At 40.7% G+C, this 26,931-nt stretch overlaps 7 protein-coding genes across 8 annotated transcripts; 4 read left to right on the top strand and 3 right to left on the bottom strand.

Moving 5' to 3' along the window:
- Nucleotides 1-4,027: 4,027 nt before the first annotated feature.
- On the top strand, nucleotides 4,028-6,411 carry LOC108113453 (E3 ubiquitin-protein ligase KCMF1). 2 transcript variants are annotated; one of them, XM_041817701.1, is made up of 2 exons: nucleotides 4,028-5,089; nucleotides 5,121-6,411. In XM_041817701.1, the coding sequence occupies exons 1-2, from the start codon at nucleotides 4,685-4,687 to the stop codon at nucleotides 6,252-6,254; spliced, it is 1,539 nt and encodes a 512-aa protein (XP_041673635.1). In that variant the 5' UTR covers nucleotides 4,028-4,684; the 3' UTR covers nucleotides 6,255-6,411. The 2 variants fall into 2 exon arrangements, with proteins under 2 accessions (XP_041673635.1, XP_017079518.2); XM_017224029.2 differs by having other exon boundaries at nucleotides 4,028-4,508; nucleotides 4,570-5,262.
- Nucleotides 6,412-6,556: 145 nt separating this feature from the next.
- Nucleotides 6,557-12,476, top strand: LOC108113454 (stress response protein NST1). Its single transcript, XM_017224030.2, is given in 7 exon segments — nucleotides 6,557-6,992; nucleotides 8,428-8,528; nucleotides 8,530-8,598; nucleotides 9,321-9,506; nucleotides 9,567-9,713; nucleotides 10,591-10,746; nucleotides 10,875-12,476. Coding segments are annotated over 7 exon segments (1,167 nt in total). The 5' UTR covers nucleotides 6,557-6,571; the 3' UTR covers nucleotides 10,962-12,476.
- A 935-nt stretch (nucleotides 12,477-13,411) lies between these two features.
- LOC108113474 (actin-related protein 2/3 complex subunit 4) lies at nucleotides 13,412-14,182 on the top strand. The gene is made up of 2 exons (XM_017224057.1): nucleotides 13,412-14,025; nucleotides 14,094-14,182. The coding sequence occupies exon 1, from the start codon at nucleotides 13,519-13,521 to the stop codon at nucleotides 14,023-14,025; it is 507 nt and encodes a 168-aa protein (XP_017079546.1). The 5' UTR covers nucleotides 13,412-13,518; the 3' UTR covers nucleotides 14,094-14,182.
- LOC108113473 (telomerase Cajal body protein 1 homolog) lies at nucleotides 14,142-15,979 on the bottom strand. Its single transcript, XM_017224056.2, is given in 5 exon segments — nucleotides 14,142-14,449; nucleotides 14,451-14,859; nucleotides 14,912-15,100; nucleotides 15,156-15,801; nucleotides 15,857-15,979. Coding segments are annotated over 5 exon segments (1,509 nt in total). The 5' UTR covers nucleotides 15,867-15,979; the 3' UTR covers nucleotides 14,142-14,194.
- Nucleotides 15,980-18,818: 2,839 nt separating this feature from the next.
- LOC108113479 (tectonic) lies at nucleotides 18,819-20,822 on the bottom strand. The gene has a single exon (XM_017224062.2). It carries the CDS (start codon nucleotides 20,820-20,822, stop codon nucleotides 18,858-18,860), a length of 1,965 nt encoding a protein of 654 aa, XP_017079551.2. The 3' UTR covers nucleotides 18,819-18,857.
- Nucleotides 20,807-22,213, bottom strand: LOC108113480 (B9 domain-containing protein 2). The gene is made up of 3 exons (XM_017224063.2): nucleotides 22,071-22,213; nucleotides 21,657-22,008; nucleotides 20,807-20,918 (listed from the first exon to the last, which is right to left on the bottom strand). Exons 1-3 carry the CDS (start codon nucleotides 22,156-22,158, stop codon nucleotides 20,825-20,827), a joined length of 534 nt encoding a protein of 177 aa, XP_017079552.2. The 5' UTR covers nucleotides 22,159-22,213; the 3' UTR covers nucleotides 20,807-20,824.
- A 1,204-nt stretch (nucleotides 22,214-23,417) lies between these two features.
- Nucleotides 23,418-24,938, top strand: LOC108113415 (testis-specific serine/threonine-protein kinase 3). The gene is made up of 4 exons (XM_017223968.2): nucleotides 23,418-23,597; nucleotides 23,664-24,063; nucleotides 24,136-24,446; nucleotides 24,502-24,938. Exons 1-4 carry the CDS (start codon nucleotides 23,558-23,560, stop codon nucleotides 24,756-24,758), a joined length of 1,008 nt encoding a protein of 335 aa, XP_017079457.1. The 5' UTR covers nucleotides 23,418-23,557; the 3' UTR covers nucleotides 24,759-24,938.
- Nucleotides 24,939-26,931: the final 1,993 nt, after the last annotated feature.

Raw genomic sequence — 26,931 nt, 5'->3', positions numbered from 1 at the left:
CATCACTCGAGTCTGTCCCATTTTGAAAGTAACGCCAGTAGGCTTTGAGCGAAAATCTAGGCAATCTAAAGAATTAATGACAAATCTAAAAAGTATTTTAGAACACAGACGTTTACCTGTTGGCTTTTCGGATAAGAGACATTGAAATCAAAAAATATGTTTACATCTTCTCCAAACTTCACCATTCACAAACATACCAGTTTGTTTTAAGGATCAATGGAGAATTTCCACCCTTTCAGTGCATCGGTGAATTGAAGGACATTAATGTTTTTAAACCGAGAATTTCAAATATTCCTCAGAACTGAGTTTATCATAACTGAACACAGAGAAACCTTCAATAGAAAACAGCTTATATTCTCGGTCTTACTGTAGAATTCACTCTCATTTCTCTTTTCCATTGGGCAACAACGACTACTTAGACGGAGGCTTCATGTCGTTTCCATCATTAGGCGTTCAAAAGTATGCTTCAGTTTTTTCTCTTTTGGTTCCATTTTTCGTTCTGGTCGTTCTCCCACGCGCACACATGCATACATCAGAGATGGGAAAGATAAGAATTCCTAGAACTGCCTCCTTTGCAGAGCATTTAGATTAGGAACCAAGCCCGCGCACTATTAAGGCAAGCCTTGGCTCGAAAACAAACCATTGTTTGACCAACTATAAATCTTTTCAAAATCTTTCCATATGGTTTTTAGTGAAATTCTTCTAATGAAGAAAGTATTTCGATGGGTGAAGCCTTTATAGATTTTCTTTTAAAGATTTCATTATTTAGGTCCACAGGGCTCTTTGTCTTTTTTGAAGAATGAGTTCTGTACAATGCAGGCCTTTGATGGAGATCACATTTTTATATTGAAATCAAGTCAGAATTAAAATTTCAAGGTAGATTTCACAGTGGGTAATCGATATGATGAGTTAGAGGTTTAAACAAGGAAACATACCGATCCACATCTACTATAAAATACAATTATTCTGCACAACTTCCAGCAACGACAACAAACAGCTTTTCACACACTAGCAGGAATCTTTAATCCCGCAAACAAATGAAGAAAATGGTACTTAGAGGCATGAAGCGTGAAAACTATGGGAAAATCAATAGTGCATTCGCCTTTTGTACACATAGTTCCCTTATACAGGTAGTAGTTATATGTTCACTTAGCCGCATTTCCAAGGTGATAAACTGCAGTGGCCAACTTTTATGTTTTTTTCTAAATAGGCACGTCACTGCGACGTTTTCAGTTGCTGAACTGGCGAGTATATAAGATGTACATAGATGTTCGATGTACATGTACGACTGTAATGTACAAAAGTACAAAAGTATGTGTATACATTGCTCCTCGCAAAAGTCAGTACATACTGCTGAAAGTTTTAAGTGGGCGCTGTCGCTGCTCCTGCTCTTTTTTTCTGCTCATGGGCCAAGACTACGAGCTCTATTAGGCCACGAACATGCAGACAATGGAAATTAAAGGGCACTGAAAAAGGCAGATTGTGGACCCGAACTGCTTTCAAAAACCAAACGTGTTATAATAACTAAATGAATAAAGAAAGAAATATAAATAGAAATTAAAGCTTTCCCTTATTTTATCTCGTTAGCCTTATATAAATTTAACAATTTGATAATCAACATTAATTCAAAAGGCTCCCTGATTTCAAATCCAACTGAGCGGGTTTGTTTGGCAAACATAGGAGATTATTTAAAAAGTATGTTTGAAATAATAGATGTCTTGCTGTTCAAATTCTGGTACTAGACCAAAAAATATGTTCTCGCCGAATCATCAGCTCGTTTTGCCGATATCGTCGAGCTCAGCTGGCAACCCAAAGCAATTAAGCCCCTCAAGTTGGCTGTCCCATCGGTAGAACATTTAGAGGGAAAGGGGTTCACTGCCAGCCGACTGTCGCCGGAAAGTAGCAGCAACAACAAAGCGATAGAAGCGACAGCGGCCGTCTGCCTTCTGGCTTTGCAGCACCACCCAAAAAGCATGCTACACGACGAAAATAAAAACGGCACTCCCGCAGACCGGGCCCAAAGTGAATGTCTGAGAGTGCAGGCAACATTTTTTGTAGCCTGTGGCCCTTTGCCGGCATCCTCGCAGTTGTAGTCCACATGCTCAGTCGGTTACCGCATATCTACGCGACAACAGCTCCTCAATTTGTTAAGTTCGATTCGCCTTCGTCTGTGATCTACAATGGTGGCCATTAGTTTGCCTTTGAATTGTAAGTAAAATAACGGCAAACGAGACAAAGAATCTTTGGTGCCTGTAGAACTTAACTTACAGGTCAAACTATGAGTGTGTTACAGCTTCTGGTTTCATGTATTAGCCTCAATCAAAGCATTTCTGTAATAAAATACCAATTTAAAACCAAAGTCTGTTTTCTTCTCAGCCGATAAATTTACGGACAAAAGTGTTGCCTAACTCGACCGACGTTTTCGTCCTCGGATTATTGCAAAATTCAGGATTCGGACTATTTCCAATACATAAAATAAATTATAATTTAAATGCTTAATATAGCAGTAGATTGTGATAGTTCATAACTTTCTTGCCCACATGTTTGATTAACTTGCACAGTCAGAACTGCGAAGGGTTCTCCAATATCGATTATCGATGGTGCACACCATCGATAGCATCAAACCTACTGAATATTGAATGCAATGTGAAAAAAATTCGAATCTTATGGAACTTGAATGCTTTAATTGCTTTCTCACAGGACCAAGTTTTTGAAGCCCAAGCTTAGTTAGATTTTTCTTTTAAATTGATTTGAGTTTGAGTCGGGCGCAAAGAAAGCGAAGTCCATCAATCTGAAATCCATACTTTGAAAAAAAAGTAGTCTCTTATACCACCTTATAGTCACCAAAATGGTGGCATTCATTTATTTTCTGCATTTAAGTGAGTTAGTTCTTAGCTTTAAGGGAAATTGTGTGGAAAGTTTATATAAGTTGTACTTTATATATACTTTCTTTTATTTATAAAAAATTGGTGGCGTGGACTTTTAATTAAAAGCTTGAAACGTCAATGGCTCTTAATTTGTGTTTTGAAGAACTGTACAAAATATGAGCTAAATGCTGAAAAGGGTCTTCTATTCGCTTTCTCTTTCGAATGACTTTGCAAAAATAAATTGAGGCCAACTCGCGTCGAATGTGGATGTGTGTGTGCCCTTGTTTGTGGATGTATTTTACGCTGCTTTACATTTTTATAATGCTGCTTTTAATTCGGGCTTGGATTGCCTGCGTAGAGAGAAGAGAAATCCAACCCAGTTTAAGTTGAATTTCCCATCTCAAAGACACGAAACATCCCCCAACCTGCTTTCGAAATTGGGAGGAGTCTTACTCGAAGATCTATCAATATAGGCTTATATATTTATTATTTATTTATTTATTTTTCTTATTCATAACCTCTTCACCTACTAAGAGGGGTACACTCGATTTTCAAATGCTTGGTTCGATCTCTCTACCTTCTAGCTGATGGCAGTTCCATTTTGCCATGACACTGTCTCATAGCTGCTGGGGAATCACGACTCGATGCTTCAACGGATTTTTTTTAACTTTTTCTTGTACCTAAAGGTATTTTTAAAAAGTTTATAGAGCCCATTAGCACCTGAAAATTACTCAGAAAACCTAGAAAATTGTTTCTTAAATTCTTAAAGATGTAAAATTAAGAATTAGTACTTCTGAAATCATTCCTAATTATGTTGCTGTTTGGTGACATTTTTCTGTTTCCCTTTTTTATGAAAATAAAGAATTAAATGAGGAAAATTTTCAAGATCGAACTTACTCAGGAATTTTAAAGATCGAAAGATGTTTATACACTCGACCTTCTAAATGCTCACTTTCCGCCAGCCGCGAGCCTAACAGAAAATATTGAAGCTTCCATTCGGCAAATTGTGGCATGTCGAATCCGAAAATGTCAAAAGGTTAATTCAGAACGCGGTGTGCCGTTACAACCAAACTTTCTTTGTAAAATCTAAAAGTAAGCACATAATTGGAAAACCAGCTCTTAAACGGGTGACCATAACCTGGTCTACTTAAGGGCCAGTATTTTTATAGTATTTATATATTTTTCGATGCTTAAGAAAATTTATTTTTGAGCACATAATTGAAAAGCATTTAATGCTCAATAGCTGATTTAATATCAGTGAGTTGAGAACTATGGTTCTACCAATATAACTACGCATGGCGACACCGCTGTTAGAATTTTGATTTTTATTTTATTTTTTATTTCAAATCGCGGCCTTCAAATTCATCGTTTATGTCTAACTTTGATCCTTTTCTAAATAGAATTACTAACTTACCTTGCGTTTATTCTCGGTCTCAGTATCCTAGGCCATAAGCTTTAACCAACACCTAATTAACGTCAACAAATCATAATTCTCGTCGTGCAAGTCTGCCCTTTTTTTTCCGGGATTTTTACATTTGGTTTAAGAAACAAGTTGGCAGGTCTGCCTATAAGTTTCATTTCCAATCTGAGTTTGCGGTTCGGTGTGCTTTTACTTGCAGTTTGATGTTAGCTGAAAATCGAGTAAGTTGTATAAAATAACTTAAGTGGCGACAAGGCAACCCATTTGTCTCCTTGTACATAGGCACCTCTAGTTTCGTAAACAGAAATCGCTTGACTTTGACGCTTTTGCTGATTACATGGGCGTAACAGCGTGCTGCCAGAAGTAATCTATTTATCAGTACTCCCCTACAAGCTCCATGGCCAATCTGCAGCGCCAGCCACCGGAGCGCCACTTTAACTTTGTGTGCCGCAATTGCTCGAAAGCCGATTTCTTGGGCCGCCGCTACAGCTGCTGGGTCTGTGCGAACTACCATGTGTGTGGAGCCTGTTTTGATGACATCCGGCTGCCGGAGGCTCTCCAGCACCTGTACTACCATCCACTGAAGGTGCACTACGACCGTGCTGAGTACGAGCTGTACTTTGCCGGGGAGCCGTATTCGGGTGAGGACCAAGTGGTTCAGAGCTACAAATGTGCCCTTTGTCAAGAGAACGGCCTTAGCACCACCGACCTCTACAGACACTTGCTGCAGACGCACCAGAACGAACCGGACCACAGTGCGTACATCTCCATGGTGTACACCCACTATCTGGCGGGCAACACAGTGGGGCCCTTGGCCCTCGCGTACCTTAGAGCGGGAACGCTTGCTTCAATGCAGCCGCACAATTGGTCCTCGAAGTGACAGCACGCGGAAGCAGCGCAGCCGGAATTTTGAAGCAGGCGTCGTTAACCTGGCCCAACTTCGGGAGCAGCTGGAGGCGATGGATTCAAATGCTACTGACTTTCCGCAGCGCTGCTACGAGATCTTACATCGAGCCTATTATCTCCGTGCACAGCAGAGCACCACCAGCATGGAAGAATTGGCGATGGTCGAGAACTACTTAGGCGACATTGAAAGTGGTGTGGCGAACATTATTGCCGAGCGCCAATTGCGTCAAGGCCGTTCATTCAGACCTACAACACTGTCCCGTCGCGGAGCCATTTGGCCTGGCTCTAATGCAGCTTCCGCTGTTGAGATGCGTCTAGGTACGCCATCACGCACGCCCCGAGCGGCGGCACTATTGGTAGTACCACGTAGGCCAATTGTTACTAGGGCTGACGGGGCAGAACCTTTCCAGCGCGTGGTGAACCGCAATTGTACCGCTTCCAGGCCGTCGGTTTCTCCACCTTTTGACCAGGGAAAAACTCTTTCGGTGGACCTTGGGCGTACCGTGGTGGCAGTCAGAGATCGGCCTACCTTGCCGGTGAAAGCGCAGGGCATTCCGCTCACCAAAAAAGGGCTTTCTAGCGGCAACTTGGCTTTCAAAGATAGTCGCTTCCTGTGCGCGAAGTTGGTGAGGGCTAAGTCAAGCAACGCCGAGGAGTGGAACAGCAAGCTGCTAAAAACTAGCTTTATCGAGGCCATATTCTGTTCTATGCTGGCGGACGAGGAGCTAATCCAGTTGCCACGAAGTCTACTGTGGACCCATCTAAAACCAATGCTGCATCAACCATCAGACGAAATGAAACGCTTGTACAAGGACTTCGACGAGTACAAGTCCTGGATTTTGAATCACACCATCCAGAATAGGGGCGGAACTTCTACTTTAACTGCTGTGCGATCCGGCTGGAATTCTATTAGTACGGCTTATTTCGTAGACCCGACCGATATTTTGATTCTGAAGGTTGTTTCGGAATCGGATGGTGAGGAAAGTGGAAGAGGGGAAGATGCGTATGATGTCCCAGACGAAACTGATACTAAAAATGGCAAAGGAGATAAAAAGGAGTAAGATCACGGCTTGAACTCTGAGCTTTCGGAAGCATCGCACGACGAATAGTAAAATTCTGAGCCCAGAATGACCCATAAATTATCATAAATAAATGTTTCTCAGTATTTATAATAAACAGAGGACGATTCCTCGTTGAATCTCGATTTTGTATAGAGTAGTCAGAGCTTTTCCATTTGCCTAGTCGATTTCTGCTACTTACAAAGTTAGTTGATATCGTGCTGTCTAGTAAGCTTTGCGAAATCTACATAAAGGCGTTGAAAATTTTATAAAATTTTATCGTCGCCTCATCGAATTTCGAGTTTGAGATTTCACTTAAAATGGCTCTCAGTTTCTGTGCAACTAGCCTGAAGTGTCTGGGCTGCACGGCCCGGGATGACTTTAGCAGGCGGTACGAGTGCAGCGTGTGCGGGTCGAAAGTCATGTACTGCGGCAACTGCTTCGACAAAGGCCTCAACCGCCCCACACAGAAACACAAGTACTATCACCCCATGAAGATCATCTACGATGGTCGTTTCTTCGACCTAGTCTTTACGGGCAAGATGTCACTAAATGCCAACGCTCCGCAGTGCTTCAAGTGCCCCTTCTGTGACAAGATGGACTTCACCCCCGAGGAGCTCCAGTCGCATGTAATTGAGAATCACGAAGGGCACCCAGATGGGCCAGATTTTCTGGGTATTCTGGAGAGGATGATCCAAGGGGAACTCATGACAACTGCAGAAGAAATAGAAAACAAAATGGGTAAGTGGGAGGTTAGGATCAGTTGACACGAATTTCGCTCTTTCGGCTACATGTGCCAGTCTCCTACCGTGCTGGCAAAGATTTTAACTTGCTTTATCCCAAATGCTTCATTCGTAGGTCGCTTACGAGTGTGTGAGAGTAGACACTCTCTATTAAGGACCTAAATTAGTATGTGCAATCCACATTATCATCTACATCCACATGATTAGATATCCTGACGTTAGTTATGGTTTAATCTTTGGGAGGTTTGTTGGTTTCGACAAATTTTTTAGTCAGTGTCAGTGATGGATCACTGATAGATATGTTATTTCGATTTTATAGGGGTAGTAGTTTTAGTAGAACGCTTTCCGAAAGAGGTCGGTCCCTACCGCATCGGATTAACGTAACAACAATTTGCTTGTATTCAACTACTCCAAACAAAAAGCTGAAAAGAAACTAATTTTCTCAAAACATTTCAAATATACATATGTATTCGATTAGCTTGTAGCTTCCATAGGCACGGTATAAGAGTTTTTTGGTTAAGTATTGCAAGTACACGATACCACGGCTCAGTCATAAACATGGCATGATTGAAACTGAAACAGCATAAAAACTTAAGCTTGTTTCTGGGGCACAGGATTTTTCGATTTCCATTAAGTTAAATCGTGACAGTATTTATTGATGACTTACATCAATTTCAAATCTTCAGGTGCCATAGTTAAGTAAGTGCCACCGCATCCCAAAGTACCATTTTTCAGACAAACTTTCCAGTATTTATACAGCAGGTCGAAAATATTACCCACGGTCATTAAAAAATTGGAAGATTTGAAAGTGGAATTGCTTAGGAAGTGCTTTACAGTAGATGCTAAAGAAAACGTTTTCCGACTGATAAGATGTGGTTGATTTCCGGTTGAGTTAATTAAATTAAAATCTCAAACTCTATGATTTTCGAATTTTAAATGTAGTTTCACAGCCACTAAACCCTTGCAATGCAATTTAGTATTCAAAAAATATAATAACTGCTTTAAATCCGCATAAAAATGTAAATTTTCTTTGTTTTCGTTAAATCTTATTGTCCTGGAATCACAATATTTATATTTAAAACAGAAACATCCTAACTAATATTCAGTTACAAGCTAAATAAACGGACAAGAATCGTGCGAGAGTCAGGCTTGTCATGGCGACGATACGACATTTTTCTGCAAAAATTGGAATCTATATCTGGGCATCTCTTTAAGAATGTCTTTTTGGGGCTTGGGTTGGGTCTCGGTTGAAATACTCGATTCGGGATAATGTTTTAAGGGGAAGTTAAAACATGACGTCATTCTAGGCTGTTAAAGGAAAGCCATGTTTAGGGTTGCCTGAAGTTCACCCTTAACCACAACTATCCATGCACCCCAAATGTACGAATATTGAATTACTATAACTGTATCTACCCGGCTTCTCTCGCCCACAGCCACAGAGATTCGCTGCCAAGAGAAGTCCCGCGGAGGCCTAAGCTATGAGGTCATCCTTGCCGAGCCGGCACCCAATGTGGCCGTCCCCAAGCGGCCGGTCAACCCCCGGCAAGAACGTTAGCGTAGAGGAGATAGAGCAGAAACTAAAGGCGGCAGAGGAACGTCGCATCGTAAGTCTTTAAACATTAAAATCTCCCTCATTTTGCAGTCGGATAGATATATTTTTTTAAAACTATGAAATATACAAGTACTTAGACTAAGGCACTCTCTACACCCCAACTTTGACTATCAGAAACCACAAAGTGTTTTGACCAGCCTGTAAAAGCGGACATAAGATCTTTAACTTGGATTCGATGACGATGTGTGACCCTTGAATGTGTAGATGTTTTATGTGGGGGTTAGAGTGTGGGATAGAGTGGGCGTGGCCCGAGGATGAAGCCACCTTTCTCTGCTTAGGCTTCTTTAGAATCTTCATATGTATGGCCAACTGTCTTTATATTAAAGTTCCTGAGATCTCAGCGCTCACACAACCAGACGGAAGTTCTGTCGCGCATAGTATGTATATATATCCTTGATTACCGCTGGGTTGAAAGGTACTGACAAAAACATTCTCTTCTGGTGTCCAGCAATCTAGTGAGTTTCCAAGTGTATGGGTTGGAGACCTCTAATAGTTTGGAGCTCAAATAAAGATCTGCCCGGGACGGGGCTATGCAGGAAATAATCGGCTTGTAGTTTAAAGGATCCTTGAGTTATCCGTGATCTAAGACACAGCCTACGCTATGTCACAAGCGTTCAGCGTTTATAACAAACAGAGCAGACATCCCCATGATTTATATTGTTTAATTTTTGCAAATGATATTTTTAACAAATTAACAAACATATTTATCCACAGTCTCTAGAAGCAAAGAAGATGGCTGATATTTCGAACAAGCTGGCAAAGGTTGAGGAGGCCACTCGCAAAAAGGACGAAATCACCAATGAGTTTATAACTCAGACGAAGGAGCAGCTGGAGTCGAAAATGGAGCTGCACGTAGAGAAGCGAGAGGCAATCATCAGTGACATGAAGGAGAAGCTAAAGGTTTACTATGGCATTTTAAGTTTGGTATACCCCTAACTAATGATTTTTAATTATCGAAAGATTCATGCGCAAGAGATCGAAAAGACCCGGGAAACTCTTGAGCAGCAGAAGGCCAACGAGCAGAAGGCAATTGAGGAAAAATTGAAGATTGCCCAGTCTTTGCGCGACGAGAATATCAAGAAAATGTTGGATCGCCTTAAGGAGCATGTAAGTGTGTAGGGAGCGGACCTCTCTCTCTCTCTCTTTCGAACAAAATTACTGTATAGTCTGTAGTGAAGGAGATTTGCTGCAGTTATACTCAAACTCAAATTGCCGAAATTTGGTTCATTAAACCACTTTTGGCAAAACTAGAGATAGTATACCTTTTTTTTGTAATCTGAATATATTTACTTTGAAAATGCTTTTGGACCTGCCAAACATTTACCAAATCAGACCATTTTTAAACAGTTATCAACAAGTTGACATGAGCAGTGACGTAAATGGTTTTGTAGCATTTTACACTTTACATGCATATACATACATTACTTTACATAAAGTAGCATATTCATTTTTACCTGAGAGGATTTCTTCTTGCTTATCCTTTCTAAGATTACCATACCAATTAATTTGATGCTAAATGTTGGCATTTAAAATGTAAAATAACTTTGTGTCACGTTTTTTGATCTGCAGAAAATTCGAATTTAATTCTGTTCATTTATTAACTAAAAAAAGGATTGCAAATTTTATAAGATTTATAATTCGTTGCCGAAACGAAACTACACAACTCAGTGTCCTTAAAGGCAAGATGAAAAAGTTCGATTAATAACTTGCGATACTTTTAATCTATATTATTTCCTTTAATTATGAAAAAATTCGTTGAAATATTAGTAATGAACTGTTTAACTTATCCGAACTACTTGAGCCGATCTGTGCTTACGAATCGCTGGCTTCTCAGCTGCTATTCGGAAACAAAATGCAACAAGCTCGGAGCTAACTAAAATTAACTCATCTCTCAGGGCTCTAGAAAGAATTATAAGCAAACAAGTGTTTAATCATTCGTTCATATAATTTTGTGTTTCATTTTCTCTTATATCCTCCCATTTAGAACACAGTCAAAATTGCCGAAATCAAATCGCAGAACGATCAATTGGAATGTCAAAAGCTCGAGGAGAAGGCTCGCATTTATGAAAACAAATTGTTCGCTGCCGAGCAGAACCGCGAAAAGGAATTGCAAAAAAAAATTGAAAAAGTTCAAAAACTTGTACGTTTCTAAAAAAGAAGACCATTTGTCTATTGTTTGAGTGGCACTTGGTTGCAGTGGTTGCATCAGTTGCGCCTCCAGCTGCCTATGCACCTTCGCTAATCTTCAATCGTTTTCTTCTCTTTCAGGAGCGCCGTGCAGAGATAGTGCGCCAAAACAAGGCCCACTCTCAGGACCTAGATGGTCAGCAGAGCCCCATTGCCTCTTCCGGCTAGAGGGGCAGACCTTGCTTCGAGAGCTGTGCTCACTCACCGCAAACCAGGCGACTATAAAAAGAACAGCAACACTGCATAATACACCAACACATATTTAAGCAGGAAAACACTTAAAACTCAAAGAAATTTCTTCAAAATTTTCAAGTATTATGAAAGCAAACGAAAAGGCATGAGGAAAAACTCAAGATACCGCTGAGCGAGTTGAGCCACATAGCAACCAAACATTTACTCAAGAGCTCTACTAATAAGACACTACCACAAAAAGCTACGACAAAGCGAAAAGAAATGAATGCTTACAGCAAATTTATCCAAAAACATTAGTAACGGAAATCTACACTTAAACTTAAACGCCCAGACAGAAGAGCCCTTAAAAATGCGCGTCGTTTCAGTTCTAAATAGTTTAGTTTTGGATCAATTATTTTGAATGTTTTAGTGTTTTGTTGAAGTTTTCCTTAAATTGCTGTGGCATCCGACTGAGGTTTACTCAAAATAATATAAGCACGCTGTATTTTCACCTATTAATGGCTTCTGCGAGTATAATTTTAAAAAGTTTGTTTAATTTAAATAAATATATGAGTTATTAATGTACTAACTTGCAAAAAAATATATATACATGCTGAATATAGTTTGATACTAATGAGTACAGTTTAAGTTTTGCATTTTCTATATATAAAATAAATGTCTAACAGAAAAAATACATACGAAATGCTTATAAAATTCAATAAAAATCAAATATCTTGTAAGTCACACGAAACGCATTTTGGTTTTATTTACAAACAACACGAACACCATAAAAGCAGATATAGACATTAACATAATTAAAAACACTACATATAGGCATACAAAAATGTGTGTAATATTATATGGAAATGAATATTTTGTCTAACGTCGAGTTATTTTTAGAAATGGGTCTAAGAGGAGTGAAGGGGGGTTATAATAAAAAGTATTTAGGGCAAATCAAATGGAATATTTAGGAAAATTTTTTCCAAACCTGCGAGTTTTTTTTAATTTTGCACCAAATGGCGCTTGAAGGATTAGCTTAAATTTAAAATCATATACCGTTATATATGTGTACTCGTGTAAAACTATGGCTTCTACAAACAAATATCAATAACATAAAACTCTTAACAAAAGTGCATTGGCAAAACAACTACACGCACAGACCTCCAAGTTACTCAGACACGAACATTTCCAAGCGATCCCAAGAAAACTAACTTAAAAACAAACAAGCATCAATACAATTGACAAAAATGCTCTGATATTAACTCAATTAATGATATATGAATGTCTAATCAAATGCAAAATGCAGCCGAACAAATCTTTCTAGTATAAACAATCCAATGAGAAAATGGCCATTATTGAGTCAATATTCTCAACACAAACCAAATGTACGATCGCTTACGAACACACTTTTTCTATGTTCACGCGTAAATTAAGTTCATAAAGCCATAAATAAATGACCATATGCGAGCAAATTACTTATAACAATTGTATAATAAAACAGCATAAAACAAATAAGTTACCTTTATTATTGGTTTGGGATTGGGATTAGGATAAGTACAGAACTGCTATCGTCAGTTGAGGCATGCCTTTGTCCTAGGATCTACAAATGAATTACCGAAGAACTTTTCTGCTGATCTCATATTTATTTTAAAATTCACAGAGTAGATTGCTTTACTAAATGGTAAATGGTAGTCGCGATCAATTTATTTCAATTTAAAGTATATCTGTAGAATCGACACCCTTAATTTTTGTAATCCTTAACTGTAATCTTAAATTTCAAGAAAAACAACATTTTAAAAGCACCGAAAATACGTACCATTTTATTTATTCTAAATGTTCCCCTTTTTAGATATCTTTTTATGCTTCCCTATTCTGTAAAAAAGGATAAGAATCCAAAATTTCTGCTCAGATTATCCGTCTAGATGGCGCCACCTGCAAGCTGGCATGAAGCATAGATGGATCTCTTACGAGATAAAAAAAATTAATAACTGCAAACTGTAATATTAAAAAATTATGGTCGATATTGCGATTTAGGCTATTTATGTGTTATTTCCTCTAAATGTTTACTATTATTTTTGTTTTTAATCAAATTTAACATTACAAAATCCTCTAGTATTCCGTTATACAGCCAATTTAATTTATGTATTATTTTTTTTTATACATAGTCAAGGTAGCATTATTAAGTTATCGCTAAAAATAAAATAAAATGCAGAGCCGGCAACCCGATAAGTTCTTGTTAGTAAAGTTTCTTACCATTCTTCAAACTTCACAACCTAAGGCGCTAAACTAATGCTTTTTAAGCTGTAATATATAGGCCCTATTGATTTTTTGCAATAATTAAACCGAATCGAAGACACCAATTACTATTCTGTTTGATAAATTAAATAGATAAAGACTTTTACATATTATTTTTACAGCCACACCTTGTACTTGGTGTTTCCGTAAGTAACAGAGAAGGGTCACACTATTTCTGGCTGATAAATTGTACAGATCCGTGAATCATAATAAATTAAGTAAAAAGTGCTCAGACAAACGATACTGACATCCAGACACAATGGCAGCCACCCTGAAGCCCTATCTGACCGCCGTGCGGCACTCGCTGACGGCAGCGATGTGCCTGCAGGACTTTCCCTCACAGGTAGTGGAGCGGCACAACAAGCCGGAGGTGGAAATCTGCTCCAGTAAGGAGCTGGTGCTCACACCCGTGGTGGTGTCGCGCAACGAGCGTGAGAAGGTCTTGATTGAACCCTCGATCAACTCGGTCCGCGTCAGCATCGCCGTAAAGCAGGCGGACGAGATCGAGCGGATCCTGTGCCACAAGTTCACCAGATTCATGATGCGCCGCGCCGAATCGTTCGTTATTCTACGCCGAAAGCCCATAGAGGGCTACGACATAAGCTTCCTGATCACAAACTTTCACACGGAACAGATGTACAAGCACAAGCTGGTGGACTTCGTAATTAGTTTTATGGAGGAGATCGACAAGGAGATCAGTGAGATGAAGCTTGCGGTCAACGCTAGGGCACGTACCTGTGCTGAGGAGTTCCTTAAACGCTTCTAGGTAAGTGTTTCTTTCTACGATTAGCTTATACTAGTTCCAACTCTAGCTCATAATTCAAACATTTGCAGGTGAATGAACGAAGTCTCGACCGGACACGATGCTTTAGAAATTCCAAATCGATTCAAAAATAAAGACGGCTTTTGTATTATTTACTCAACTATGGCAGTGTTCATTCTGATGCACCTTGGCCGCACCACCACATGATAACTGCGTTTTCGTAGATCACTTCCAGCTGATCGGGGTTCGGATCGTCAGTCGTCTCTTGCTCTGCTATTTTCGAGTCCTTTAAAGTGTCTCTATGGGTATTGCGATCTGTAAAGTGATACTGCCCAGAACTTGTGGCCAGAATTGGTATTACTGGGTTGAGGCCCACTCCGTTGCAGCAGTCAGAGTGCAGGGGCAGCACGGAGGCTTCTCCGAGTTCATTGGAGATTCCAGACATTTACGGCTCCACGCGTGTCACCACTGGCAAGCCAACGGCGGTCAGGCGTGAAGTCGAATTGAACGCGCTGATTGGTGTCCACATGACGCTGGAACTCAACTACCGGTTTCTTGTAGTTTCGCATGTCCCACTGCAAAATTTTGCCACATTTGCGAGCTCCACTGAACAGATTCCACTCTCCGGATCCGTTCTCGCCGTAACGCAGCTGTGTTATGCCGCCCTTGTGCCCTCCCAGGGTAAAGAGTGGACCTAGCCTCTGGCTGCAACGCAGATCAAAGTGCTGTATATAGCCGTGCCAGTTGCCACAGGTCAGAGTGTTGGGGTGTTCGCTGGTCTGGGCAATGCACGATATGGCAAACTTAACGGGGTAATCATCCGATATTCGTCCAGGCCTGTTAAGCAGAAAATAAGTAACCAGGGAGCGTAGAACAGGATCGGGATTACCTGCTGGTGTTGAAGATCTTGATGCACCGCTTATAGCCCGCGTACACCCTCTGGCCGTCGTGAGAGAACGCCAAAGAAATGGCTGCCATGACTTCGTCCACGGCATCGTACCCACTGTAGCTGCAACGCAGTGAACCGTCGAAGGCGTCCCACATGTGAATAGGCTCGTGCTGTCTCGTGGCCAGCCAGCTGGGGAAGATTAAATTGAAGTAAGACCAGCAAAGGTTTCAGACTGTCTACTCACAAGCAGGTCTCCGGTTGCTGGCTATTCATGTGCGGAAACCAGACGCAGTCGTAAACAGTTCCGCCCTCAGGTACGTGTACGGCCGACTGAAGCTTGGTAAGGGGTCGTGTCTCCTGCACCGTTGGCTCTGAGTAGAGATCGGTGGGCAGCTCCATTACGTGCATTCCGTCAAAATGGACGGGTACCAAAAGGCAAGTACCGTCCGGGGACCAGTAGCAGCCCTTCGTGTATTGCTGTGCCTTTGCTGACGAGCTCCAGGTACGTCGCCCAAGCTCAACGATTTTGCTCCCGAAGTACTCGAGAGGAGCAACCCAGGAAGGTTCCTGGTCCCCAGCCCCAACCTGCGATTTGTCTGCGGTTATCTCCAAAGTGTCCTCTATGTCAATGACCCGCTCACTCTCCGTTTCATCCTCCTGCAATGTTCCGTCTCCTTGGTTGGACTCTAATGGCGCAGTTGCATCTAGCGAGGTAGAGCCGTTTACTGGCTGTCTCAATCGCAGCCTTAGGATCTCCGCGTCTGAGAGAGTCACACTGAGTTTGGGCACTGAATGATCCAGGGAGGACGTAACCATTGTGCTGCTGAAACTCACGTTATGATTCAGCAAGGACGCCTCACCGTCACACATGCTCGTGCTCAAGTTGATGGCTTAAGGAGTGGTTATATTAACCTATTTGATGTTTGTATTTAAAAGCGCACTTACAATCTTCCATATTGCTTGTTTTTACCGCTCAAGTCCAGTGGGACCGTTCGAGTGGACAGAAAATATACCTAAATTGTGTGGTACCATTTTCCATGCCAGCAATAATTTTGATCCAGGAATGTTCAAAATATTTTTATATTTTTATTTTTTATCCAAATTTGTGATTTTGAAAATCCCTTTAATGAAATATTTAAAAAACAAAAATATTTCTAGGTAATTTGCTTGAATTTTTAAGAAATAATGCATGAACATTTTTAAAAAAAATATCAGTTTTCAGTTTTTCATTAAATTTTTTAAATATCGTGTTTATATAATTTTAATAATCTTAAAAACGTTAAGTTTTTTAATCATTTGAATTATAGTTGTCAGTTCACAAAAAACACGGAATTTATGAATGGAAGCTTTGAAGTCTCTCCGAAGCTTCATAATAATAATAATTTTGGGGGTTTCGTATTGGATTTTTGTTTATTAATAAAAACAAAATAAGTACAAAATCAGCAGAATAAAAATTATTGTCATCGATGGCCGGATATTATATAATCGAAATGAAGTTGCATATACATATGGAATTTTATAATACGTAGCTGTGAAATTGGGATAAGTGCCTTTGGGACTCTACACAATCTTTTACTAGCAGCGCTATTTCAAAACTGCATAGAATTTTCGTTTATGTTTCCGTTTATTTTATGGGTTTTCTTTGAAAGAAAATCGAAATGGCAGAGCGAATGTGTTTAATTTGTTTAAGTTGATCGATGAAACGTTGCTAAATTTGTGCTATGATATTGATACGAACGAGGAACTCTCGAAGATCTCTAGTGATGAAGGCATTTCATTTATAGACAATACAGGAGGTGGCAATTATCCAAAATCCTGTAAAAAGACCCCACTTACCAATAGGGGTTGAATCAATAAAGATGCCGACTAATATAACATGGCAGCATCAATCCGTTTAGTTGCATGTGAACGAGGTTATAAAGAGGATTAAAATGCCGTTGCAGATTTTCAGTTCCTTCTTCTTTTTAGCGATTTTAAATATGATTGTTAAAAAACCATTCGGTCATAACTGAAAACATCGCTAGTCAGTTCAAATTCAACATTCCATCACTACATTGGGTCTCCAATTTTGATCTACATTCATGTCGATTTGGTTACCGACCTGAATATAAAAAGCTACTGGGGTATAACTGCATTTGGACGCGAAATATACCAAACCGAATTTACGGCAAATAAAAATTGTTTGAGTATCATAATCAAAAATAAAAACAAACTCAAATATGTTAAAAGTGACTTAAAGTCCCTAGGGTGACCTGAGGCACTTATTTACCTTTGGTCACTTTTGAACTTAAAAGCTAGAATTTACCCCAAACAAGAGGAAACGCTATAGTCGAGTGCCGCGACTATAAGATACCCGTTACTGTTTTACACAATTTTAAAATATAAATTTTGCTAGTGGAAATTCACAAGGCGCCACCTATTGTCAGAGGAAGTATGTTGAGTATGCTTATAGTGACGTCACTGCCCATGTGGAGCCTTATAACCTTAATTTCTTCATAAATAGCGAAATAATGTTCCGATTTGAAAAATCTTTTGTAAGTCGATAGATATTAACAAAAATAAGTTACACAAGGTCAAACGAAGGCATTCATAATAATATTATAGACTCCACAGTTTTCCGCGGTTTGTGGGCGTTAGAGTGGGCGTGGCCGGATGCAACTTCGTGGCAAGTTGCAGAGGCATCTCCTAAATACGTGTTCTTAAGCAAAATTGTGTAGCTTTTATAGTTTTCGAGATTTTTGCATTTTTGGTTTTTCGGGTTTGTGGGCGTTCAGTGGGCGTGGCGTGATTGGAAAAAACAATTCGCATTGGGAGCATTATAGAAACATACATGCTTAATCCGAACTTTCTATCTCTTATAGTTACCGAGATATCAGCTTTCTAGAAAATCCGAAAACCTTGTGGGCGTATGGGTGGGTGTGGCCGGATAGTAGTACCACTATAAGATGCGCTGCCATCTAAAGATTATACTTTTGAATTTCAACTTTCTAACTGCAATAGTTCCTGAGATTTCAGCAATTTTAGTTTTTTGCGATTTGTGGGCGTTAGAGTGGGCGTGGCAGGATGCTGTAATAAACTTGCGCTGTCCCGGGACCTCAAGAATCTTCATGCTTAATCTCAGCTTTGTATCTGCTATAGTTCCTGAGATCTCAGCGTTCATACGGACGGACGGACGGACGGACGGACGGACAACGGACATGGCTCAATCGACTTCGCTATTGATCCTGATCAAGAATATATATACTTTATAGGGTCGCAAAAGCTTCCTTCTATCTGTTACATACTTTTCAACGAATCTAGTATACCCTTTTACTCTACGAGTAACGGGTATAAAAAATTATCCAACTTAGTTTTTTTAATTTTTCAGTTGGGTTGATCACTATAAAGGACCTCGAATAAAGTTGGGCAAAGAAAGGTTTAGAATTACAGGGGGAAAGAACTTAATATGTTTTTTCTGACACTGAATTAGAGTAATTGAAGCATTTTAACAGTATTACTGATTTCTGCCATTACCCACTACCCGTACCTCCCCTTATGTAATTATTAGATATTTAACATGCCCTATTTTAACTTCCTTGGTTTTATTTTTATTCTGAGATTACTAAGATGCGAATAAACACGGATACAGGGAGAAGGCCAGACCGACATGGCCAAGCCCTGATATAAAATATTTTGGTCACAGACGACCTGCCGGTCACAAATACTCTTTGAGTAGAAATAAAAAGAGAAAATAAGTTCACTTCACCCCAGATAATGGTTCGCCAAGTACTCTCCAGTCCAACAGAGGTTTTCTTCAAAATGACAAAACTGTGCCCGTCAACCATTTTCGGGCATAAATCCTGAATTTCTAGCTGGCGCTAGACTCGGCATGTTTCTGAAAAAAAGCATCTTTTTGAATTTGCCGTGATCTTCAATCTTTATTTTGACATTATTAAAAGTCGCCGACTTAGCTTAGAGACTGCAGTTGCAGCAATATAAACGGTACCCCTCGATAGAGAAATGCGAGTATTACTACGTGTCCGGAAAGGCCGAGTCTGGAAGCCCCACTCAGAGCTGTTCTCTGCATCCGGTAAAACATAACGGACATGCTCAAAGGAAGAGACACCTCCATTTCGCTGGTATCGAATTCGAGATCATGCCGTTGGCCTAAAACAAGGCGGATGTTCTGCAGGACTTGCTGGTGAGGCGCCCTTCCTTCCATTAAGGTCTGATCTGCCACATGGACCTCGTACCCAACGGTAAGGAAAATATTTTGGCAGCTCAGCAATTGCGTTTCTTCGTTGTAAACAGCTTGAACGGGAGGTGGCATCTCTTGGTTGTTTTCCGGGTAGCGCACCTCCATGGGAATCCATTTGTCCGGCTCCGGTCTGCCCAGTTGGGAGACGAACATCTTGTCAACTTGATCCAGGTGGCTGCAATCGTGGGGCAACAGCTGTCTCCATATTTTGGCTTGCAGGTCCTGACAATATTCGGTATGGTTTTTGTGTACCTGCAGCTGGGGAGCCGCTTGGGTTAAATGACATCGGGTGAGAGAGTCCACGCCGAAGCGGAGTACTTCTTTGTGGTCCAGTTTGCGTTGGCACCTTCTACTTCGAAGTTTCCGCGAGGGTAGAGATAGCCAGTGAAAGCCTTTTGTATTTTGGAAATAGCTAAAAATCGGAGTACTCTCGCTATTGTTCTGTGACAATATTCTGGAGAAGATTAGCGGAGCGCCTTGCAGGTAACCAAGTGGACCTGAAGTGGGCTTGGCCGGCGAATCGTTTAGGGCGATGAACTGAACAGTGTACTGAAGCCAAAGTGGCAGGGTATCATCCGCAGACAGTTTGGCCTCCTCTAGAACCAGCTGGGCCTCTAGAATATTTGTAAAATTGTGGATCAAAATGAAGTCAACTTTGTCCGCTATAATATCCAGTTGAGTCTCGTTCCCTGGCTCTAGGCAATGTAGGGACTTATCTTCTTCTCTCTGGCAGACCCTTACAACCAGTCCTTTCACTTCCTGTTCCTCTAGATCGCGGGGTTTGGGGAGCAGATGATATGTTGAAGTCAGATTTAATATGCCCCATAGGCTCTCCTGGAGCTGCGAAGAGTCCTTCATTTTGCAGATGGTCTTAATTGGCTTCAGATGCCAAATAGACTGCTTCAGCTGACAGCTGGAACTTTCGTAGGCGGCGGGCAGCTCAAAAGTTTCTAGCTGCCTGGTCTCCGGCTGCCACAGTTGTAGGGGCTGGCCTAACTTGTAGTGCAAAACCGATGACCCAGAATGGGCTGAGTCTGTTTCATAAACATCCAAGTAATCACTCCATTTAAAATAATGAGAAGTATCAAAGCTTGCAATCTGCAGATGGGTCTTGGATGGATTTGCGGTGCTGCGAAAAACGCACAGCCATCCGTCGTTGATTTGACAGGTAGGTAAGCCATGAGTGTACTGGAAATCCTCTAATCGGGATTGAAGCTGCGGAAGGAAAGAACTGGGAATACAATTAAAAACCTGCCGGGTTTCGGGAACGCAATCGGTGTCACAGCAGCAGTTAAGGTCGCATGTGTCTAACAGAAGATCGCAGGAGCAGTAAAAATGCCTACTGCCCTCGAACGTCGGCAAAGAAGGAGGCGCTTCAGTGGAATTTAAAGATTGTGTTTTCGCTTGTAAAGTCGGCGATGCTGTTGAAGGGGCAACAGTTGCCTTAGCCTTTTGGTTTTTACGCGATGGAAATGTATTGCCAGGAGTGCTGGTCGCCTCCAGAAACGGGCTGATGGAGCTAAAAGCTTCTGTGCTGGCTGGAAGAGTTGGTTCTGTGGATTCTGTCGTCGTGGGCCGTGATACTGTGGTGTAGTTGTGTGAAATTCCAATCTTTATCGAATATATGCTGTTTGCCGCCAAGCACAGCCAAGTTAGAAGCAATACTCTTTTCATGGCTACTTGAACTCTACACCGTACTCCTCGAACTTTCGAAATATTAGGTTCAGTTCAATAATCACTTTTCCGGAACTCAGAGTTTTCAGCTTATAACTGCGCATGAAAAAAGATAAATATAATTATTTACTAGGGATTCTGCAGATTAAACAAATAATAAATAATAAAAACTGTTATGTTGAACAACGTAAATAAATTTTTGAATAAACTTAGTGTTTTTGATTCAAATAACAAGTGTGCCAGCCACAACAGCTAATCATATAGTTTAAGATAAGTTTAGATTAAAAAAAGATAATTCTAAAATGAGCTATATATTTTTGAGACAAAAAATTAATTTAAAGAGCATTCAAAGTTTGGCACCAATTCCCTATTATCAAATTTTAGACAGGAATCCTATATTAATATTTCGCGTCTACTCTGTTCAGATTTAGCCAACTGCGAAGGTACCCGAAGCCCATCATTCTCTTAACCAATTTTAAAATTATTAACAGTAATTGACGCAGCTTATTAACAGGCGGTGATACCACTTCCCATGTCAGACCAAAAACCTGAACTTCATTAATTCAAAACTTCGGTCTGACTTAAAAAGTTTTTGGTAGTTCAGTAGTTTAAATATTAGTTATAATAATTTATCGTTTTAAAATAGATTGCTTAGCCGCCCAATTTCCTAGCTTTGCTAGTAACCGTGATCAAAAAAATAAGAACCTTAGAGGACGGAAACCTTACTGCATGAGTAACCGGTGTAAAAAAGTCATTGTCGAATTTAATATTGCATAGCTGGATTACAGCATAATTAGTTATAATAATTAAATGGTCAAAAGAAGAAGGTCTCACCGCTCAACGCCCGAGTAGAGTAGATCCGTCTTGCTCAAGGCCGCTCCTCCGCCGCCGAACCGCTCCTGAAGCGACTGCCAGAGGCTGTTGGGAGCTACCTTCCAGGTGCTTATCTCAAGTCGATGGAAACCGGGAGTGGATGGTAGGTGTACGAATCCGTAGCCGACGGGCCAGGACTGCTGCAGGACGTTTACCGCATACACCTCCAGCAGCAAGCGCGGCCAGCCCTGAATGGAGGCAGCGCTTAGGTGGATGTCCAGGGGTTGGGCAAAGTCGGAGCAGTTCTGTAGTCGGTGAGATGCTACGTGGCTCTGACCCTGCACCTCGCCCTGAACTAGGCGCCAAGCGTGCCCTTTAAAAAAGAATCGAGCTGATTAACTGGGCAGACAGTGTCAGTAACAGTGTTAGACTTACCGCTCTGCAGACTCCACTTACAGAACAGGTGCGGTTCGGCAAAGTCAACTGCTTTAAGTATTTGTCCGATTACGTGCACCTCAGCCATAAATTAAATTACACTCCGTTCGAAAATAGTCGGATTGTCCGTCCTCAGTTCTCGGTGTGCCTACAGTATTTGGTTCGTTGTTTTGGCAGTTGACCGTTGTCATAGAGACCACTTAACAGGGCGGGTGATGCCAACTCAGGCGGAAAGGCGCCGGAACTGGTTCGTTTTTGAAAAAGTGGAACCATCCCGTGGAGAGAGAGCGCTTAATATACTAATTTGAAAGTTTGTAACTTGAAGAGGAAGCGTTTACATTGCATCAAGAAATTTAAATTAAAATTTACCTTCCTACGGATTCCGATTAGAAACATATTTTTTACGGAGAAAACATTTCCTATAACTTGTCATATGATATTAATATTGTATATTATTATATAATATACCCGTCTACTCGATGTCTTAATAGAAAATAGGGATTACTTTCCTGATGGTACTTTAAAATTAAAAAGTGTGAAAATATTGCAGTTTTGGTTTTTATTTGAATTTATTTTGAAAGAATGAATTAGTTCACCTTAAAGAAAAGCGGGGAATTAAGACTTAGGTATTCGGTAGGGGTATATCATAATACCAGACCGGCTTTACGTTGATGTATGTAAATCTAGGCATCCCATGATTTTGAAAATGTCGCATTGAATCGATTTCTCAATCGATACGTTCAGTAATAATCGCCTAATTAAATATAAACATAGAATATAGTACTCTTAAAAATAGTATTATATTTTAATTGAGAACAGCGGTTTAAGATGCTGGAAAATAGATAATGATTAAGTGGCATATTGTGGAGAGAATAAGTAACTCTATAAAGGCCATTACAATACATTGTAGACTGCTTGTAGTTCTCTATAGAATAAGCATGGCTGACTAACGTCAAAATACGTCAGTATTTGGAAAGAGATATTAATTGATATAATAGGGAGATAGAAGGAAAAACTTAGCCAGAATGTGATATTAAGTAGGAGAATTATTGATCCTCTTATGTTTAAAAAATAACGTATATTACTTGTGCCCGTTGGCGAATAGTCGAACTGTTGTTTAAGTAAGAAAGAGCAAACAGTTTTATTTTCTCCAATAATACATTTACGAATGATGATTACGGATAGTTCTGAAAAGCGCTTTAAAAAATAGAAAATGTTCCGTAATACAATATTTTCGTTTTTTCTCGTTAGAGGACCTTATCCGCCTCTGTCTGACAGGAAGCCCAATCGAGCAAGAGAGCATTGTTTTTTATATAAATATACATATATTTTCATTGAATGTCACAATATTACAATCTCCCAAAATTGATCGTTCCTGAATATGATATACATCCAATGATTCTTTGATTTTCTCAATACATTACCGCTGTATTTTAACACCGCACTGGCGTGTGGGTTGGAAAATCGTACTTGTGGTACCATTTATAATGGCGACTGCCCCCAGAAGGAAAAACGACCAAGGCGGAGGTGAGTACGGCTTCAGTGCTGTCAGTAGTAGTACTAGCTAACCAAACTCCCATCCGTTTTCGTTAGTCATTGGTGCTAGCTCCTCGCAGGACCTCGTCACCGACCAGAACTCCGGTCGCCGCCAAGAGCAGAAGGTCTACACCTTCAGTGACCGCCCCCCGCAGCCGAAGCCGCCGGGACAAGCAGCAGTCCAGGCAAAGACCGATGACAAGTCCAAGCCTCAAAAAACCATCCTTGAGGAGCACGGCATCATACTCGGCAAAGTAATTGGTACAGGAAACTATGCCAAGGTAAAGATTGGGTTTTCGGAGGAGTACGGTAAACGGGTTGCTGTCAAAATCATCTCAAAGGTAAAGGCTCCCTCCGAGTATACTCAGAAGTTTCTGCCTCGAGAGATCGAGGCCGTAAAGGGATTGCATCATGAAAATTTAATAACCTTCTACCAGAGCATCGAGACCAGCCATAGGTAAGACTTCCCTCCATCATCAGAAATTCAGTTACTTTCGTTTCTAATGCTGATCATCCGACCATGGTGCAGGGTGTACCTGATTATGCAGCTGGCTGAGAATGGAACACTTCTAGATTATGTTCGTGAGCGGAAGTTCCTGGATGAGCCGCAGTCGCGGACTCTTTTTAAGCAGCTGGTGAGTGCTGTGGAGTACATCCATAGCAAGGGAGTGGTGCACCGGGACATAAAGTGTGAAAATCTGCTGCTGGATGAAAACTGGAACTTGAAGCTCATCGACTTCGGGTTCGCGCGCAAGGATACTCGAACCTCGGATAACCAAGTAATTCTCTCGAAAACCTTTTGCGGCAGCTACGCCTACGCCAGTCCAGAGATTCTGAAGGGTGAGTTTCCAATGTTAACCTGTTTACACAATAACATCTTCTTGGATTAATCCAGGCGTGGCTTACGACCCGTTTATGTCTGACATCTGGGCCTGCGGCGTTGTATGCTACGCTATGGTCTTTGGGCGCCTTCCCTATGACGGCTCAAATGTCCACATACTTCTCAAGCGCATCAATCAATCGCTGGTATTCCCAAAATCCCCGTCAGCATCAAGCGAGTGCAAGCACATGATCATGCACATTCTGGCGCCCGTTAAGATCCGGTACAATATTCCGCAGGTCAAGGAGGACCCTTGGTATTCGCTTAAGTAAATATTTGAAACTGGAGGGTTTATGATTCATTGTAAACGTTAAACTGAGTAGCTGTACTATCACTCAAATTAATCAATTGCTTTTCAATTTGAGTAAATGAATGAACAAAATGGTACTTTCTTCATGCTTATAAAATTTTTGTTATATCAAAATGATATTAATATAAATAAATCCGATAATGAGACATTTTCACATCTTTAAATAATATAATATATATATTTGTAAACTGGTACATGCGTATATATTGATAATAAACAAAAGCCCAGTCGGTCTTTCTTTCCGTTTATACGCGAACTTTTTCAAAAATCGGCTACCTATCGGATAGGGCAAGCCAAGCTTGTAGCTGCTACGGAAATGACAGAAACTGAATGATAACCTCGATGTTTTTGATCATTTAAGCATATTCGCCCATCGCTAAAAATAAAAGCACCTCATTTAAAAGGTAATATAGTTTCCCGCAATACAAGTCATGGCCGAAACGGTTCAAGCTTTTTAAATGTTTTTGGTTGTTTCTTTAAAATCAAATTTCTCCAAGCATACGCACATGGTACGATATTTATTTGTTAAATATTTTTATTATTTATTATTTATTTTTATACTACGTCACATCATGACTTTACCGCTGGCATGTTAGAAGTCGTATTGGGAATTCTTTAGGTATTTATCTCGATCTGTGCTTCCCCTCTGATACGGACGCCGCATCTAAGCTTCTTCCGGGGTCCCTCAGGGGAGCCATCTTGGCTTATTACTTTTTACATTATTCATTAATGTTCTTCCTTTGCTTGTTAATGACTCCCTAGTACTTATGCAGATGATGTCTAACAGTCTCCAATATACCGATGCCTTCTACCAGGTGAAATGGCAATCTGACCTTAACAATTTTCAGAGCTGATGCACTGCAAACTTATTAAATCTTAATGGCTCCAAGTTCAAAGCAATGACACTCTGTCGCCTAAGACATGAAGCTTTGGAAAGAATTAATGCAGTTGAAGACCTTGGCATCTTACTCGATCTAAATCTTAAATTTTCCGACCATATTTCCTTTATAGTTAATAAAGCTAGAGTAATGGTTGGATTCATTAAAAGGTGGTCAAAGGAATTTAACGACCCCTATGTTACCAAAAAACTTTTCATTTCTTTAGTTCGTCCGATTCTGGAATATGGATCATGTATCTGGAACCTCTGTATCCAGATTCCTCTATCCTTACAGCATTGTAGTTCGAACTGTGCCCAACATGAACCCTTTCGGGTACTATGTTCGAACTACAATAATCTTTATAACATTACTTCTAACTCTTCTCCTAACACTTTAAGTGTTTCGATAGTAATCCATTTAGCATAAAACTAACTTTTCCTTGTATCTTTACTAATCCATTCGGATCTAACCCGCGTGTTCCGAGCCGTACGTGAGACGGCTGCGCCCCTCGGTCGATTGGCACGTCAAGCAACGAGAGTCTGGCGAAACAAAAATAAAGATTGAACCTATCTTTAATTAACGAATAACGATTAAAATAAAAAATAAATAAAGCTAGTAAAACTACTATTGAAAGTGCATTTCCTGAGTTGGAAAGTTTTCTTGAAACTGGATGCTGCTGGCATCCTTTGGTGCACGCATGCTAATATCCCGCAATCGCCCGGATTTCACAATGTCCTCGCAGTCCTGTTCGGGCCGATGGTAGGTACTCGCTGCTCGGGTTTGTTTCTTGTAATTCTGTTCAGCAACGTTAAAATTGCTGGTTGCATTTGCCACCGCAGCTGCGTCGCCTGCCAGCGGAAATGCCGTTGCAATGGGCACAAAAATGGGAGGACTCAGGACCTTTCCCACCACCCACTGCCTACTGCTGGGTCGCCAGTTGTGTCATACGCAAAACTGACAAAACAGCAAAAGTGACACCTGAAATATGCGACGTTGGGAGAAATTCACGAGGGTCAAACGAGCAGGTTGCCGACGGGACCCGCTCTTTCCCGAAAGCCAAAGCAAGCTCAAAGCTAAAAGCTCGTCGTCATGTGGTTATTAGAGGTGCTCGCCTGTTCAAGACTCCCTGCAAATGTCGAGGCATTAGATCTTTTATGCCGCCGATCTGTGCAGACACAGACAGAGTTGTTTTCCAGGAGGTCGGACGAAGACAGTCCCTTTGTAGTCCTGACCAGCATATCGCTTGGTGGGTGCTCT

The sequence above is a fragment of the Drosophila eugracilis genome, unplaced genomic scaffold, assembly GCF_018153835.1.
Source record: "Drosophila eugracilis isolate 14026-0451.02 unplaced genomic scaffold, ASM1815383v1 contig_1828, whole genome shotgun sequence".
Lineage (NCBI taxonomy): Eukaryota > Metazoa > Arthropoda > Insecta > Diptera > Drosophilidae > Drosophila > Drosophila eugracilis.
This window is presented reverse-complemented; position numbering and strand designations above follow the sequence as displayed.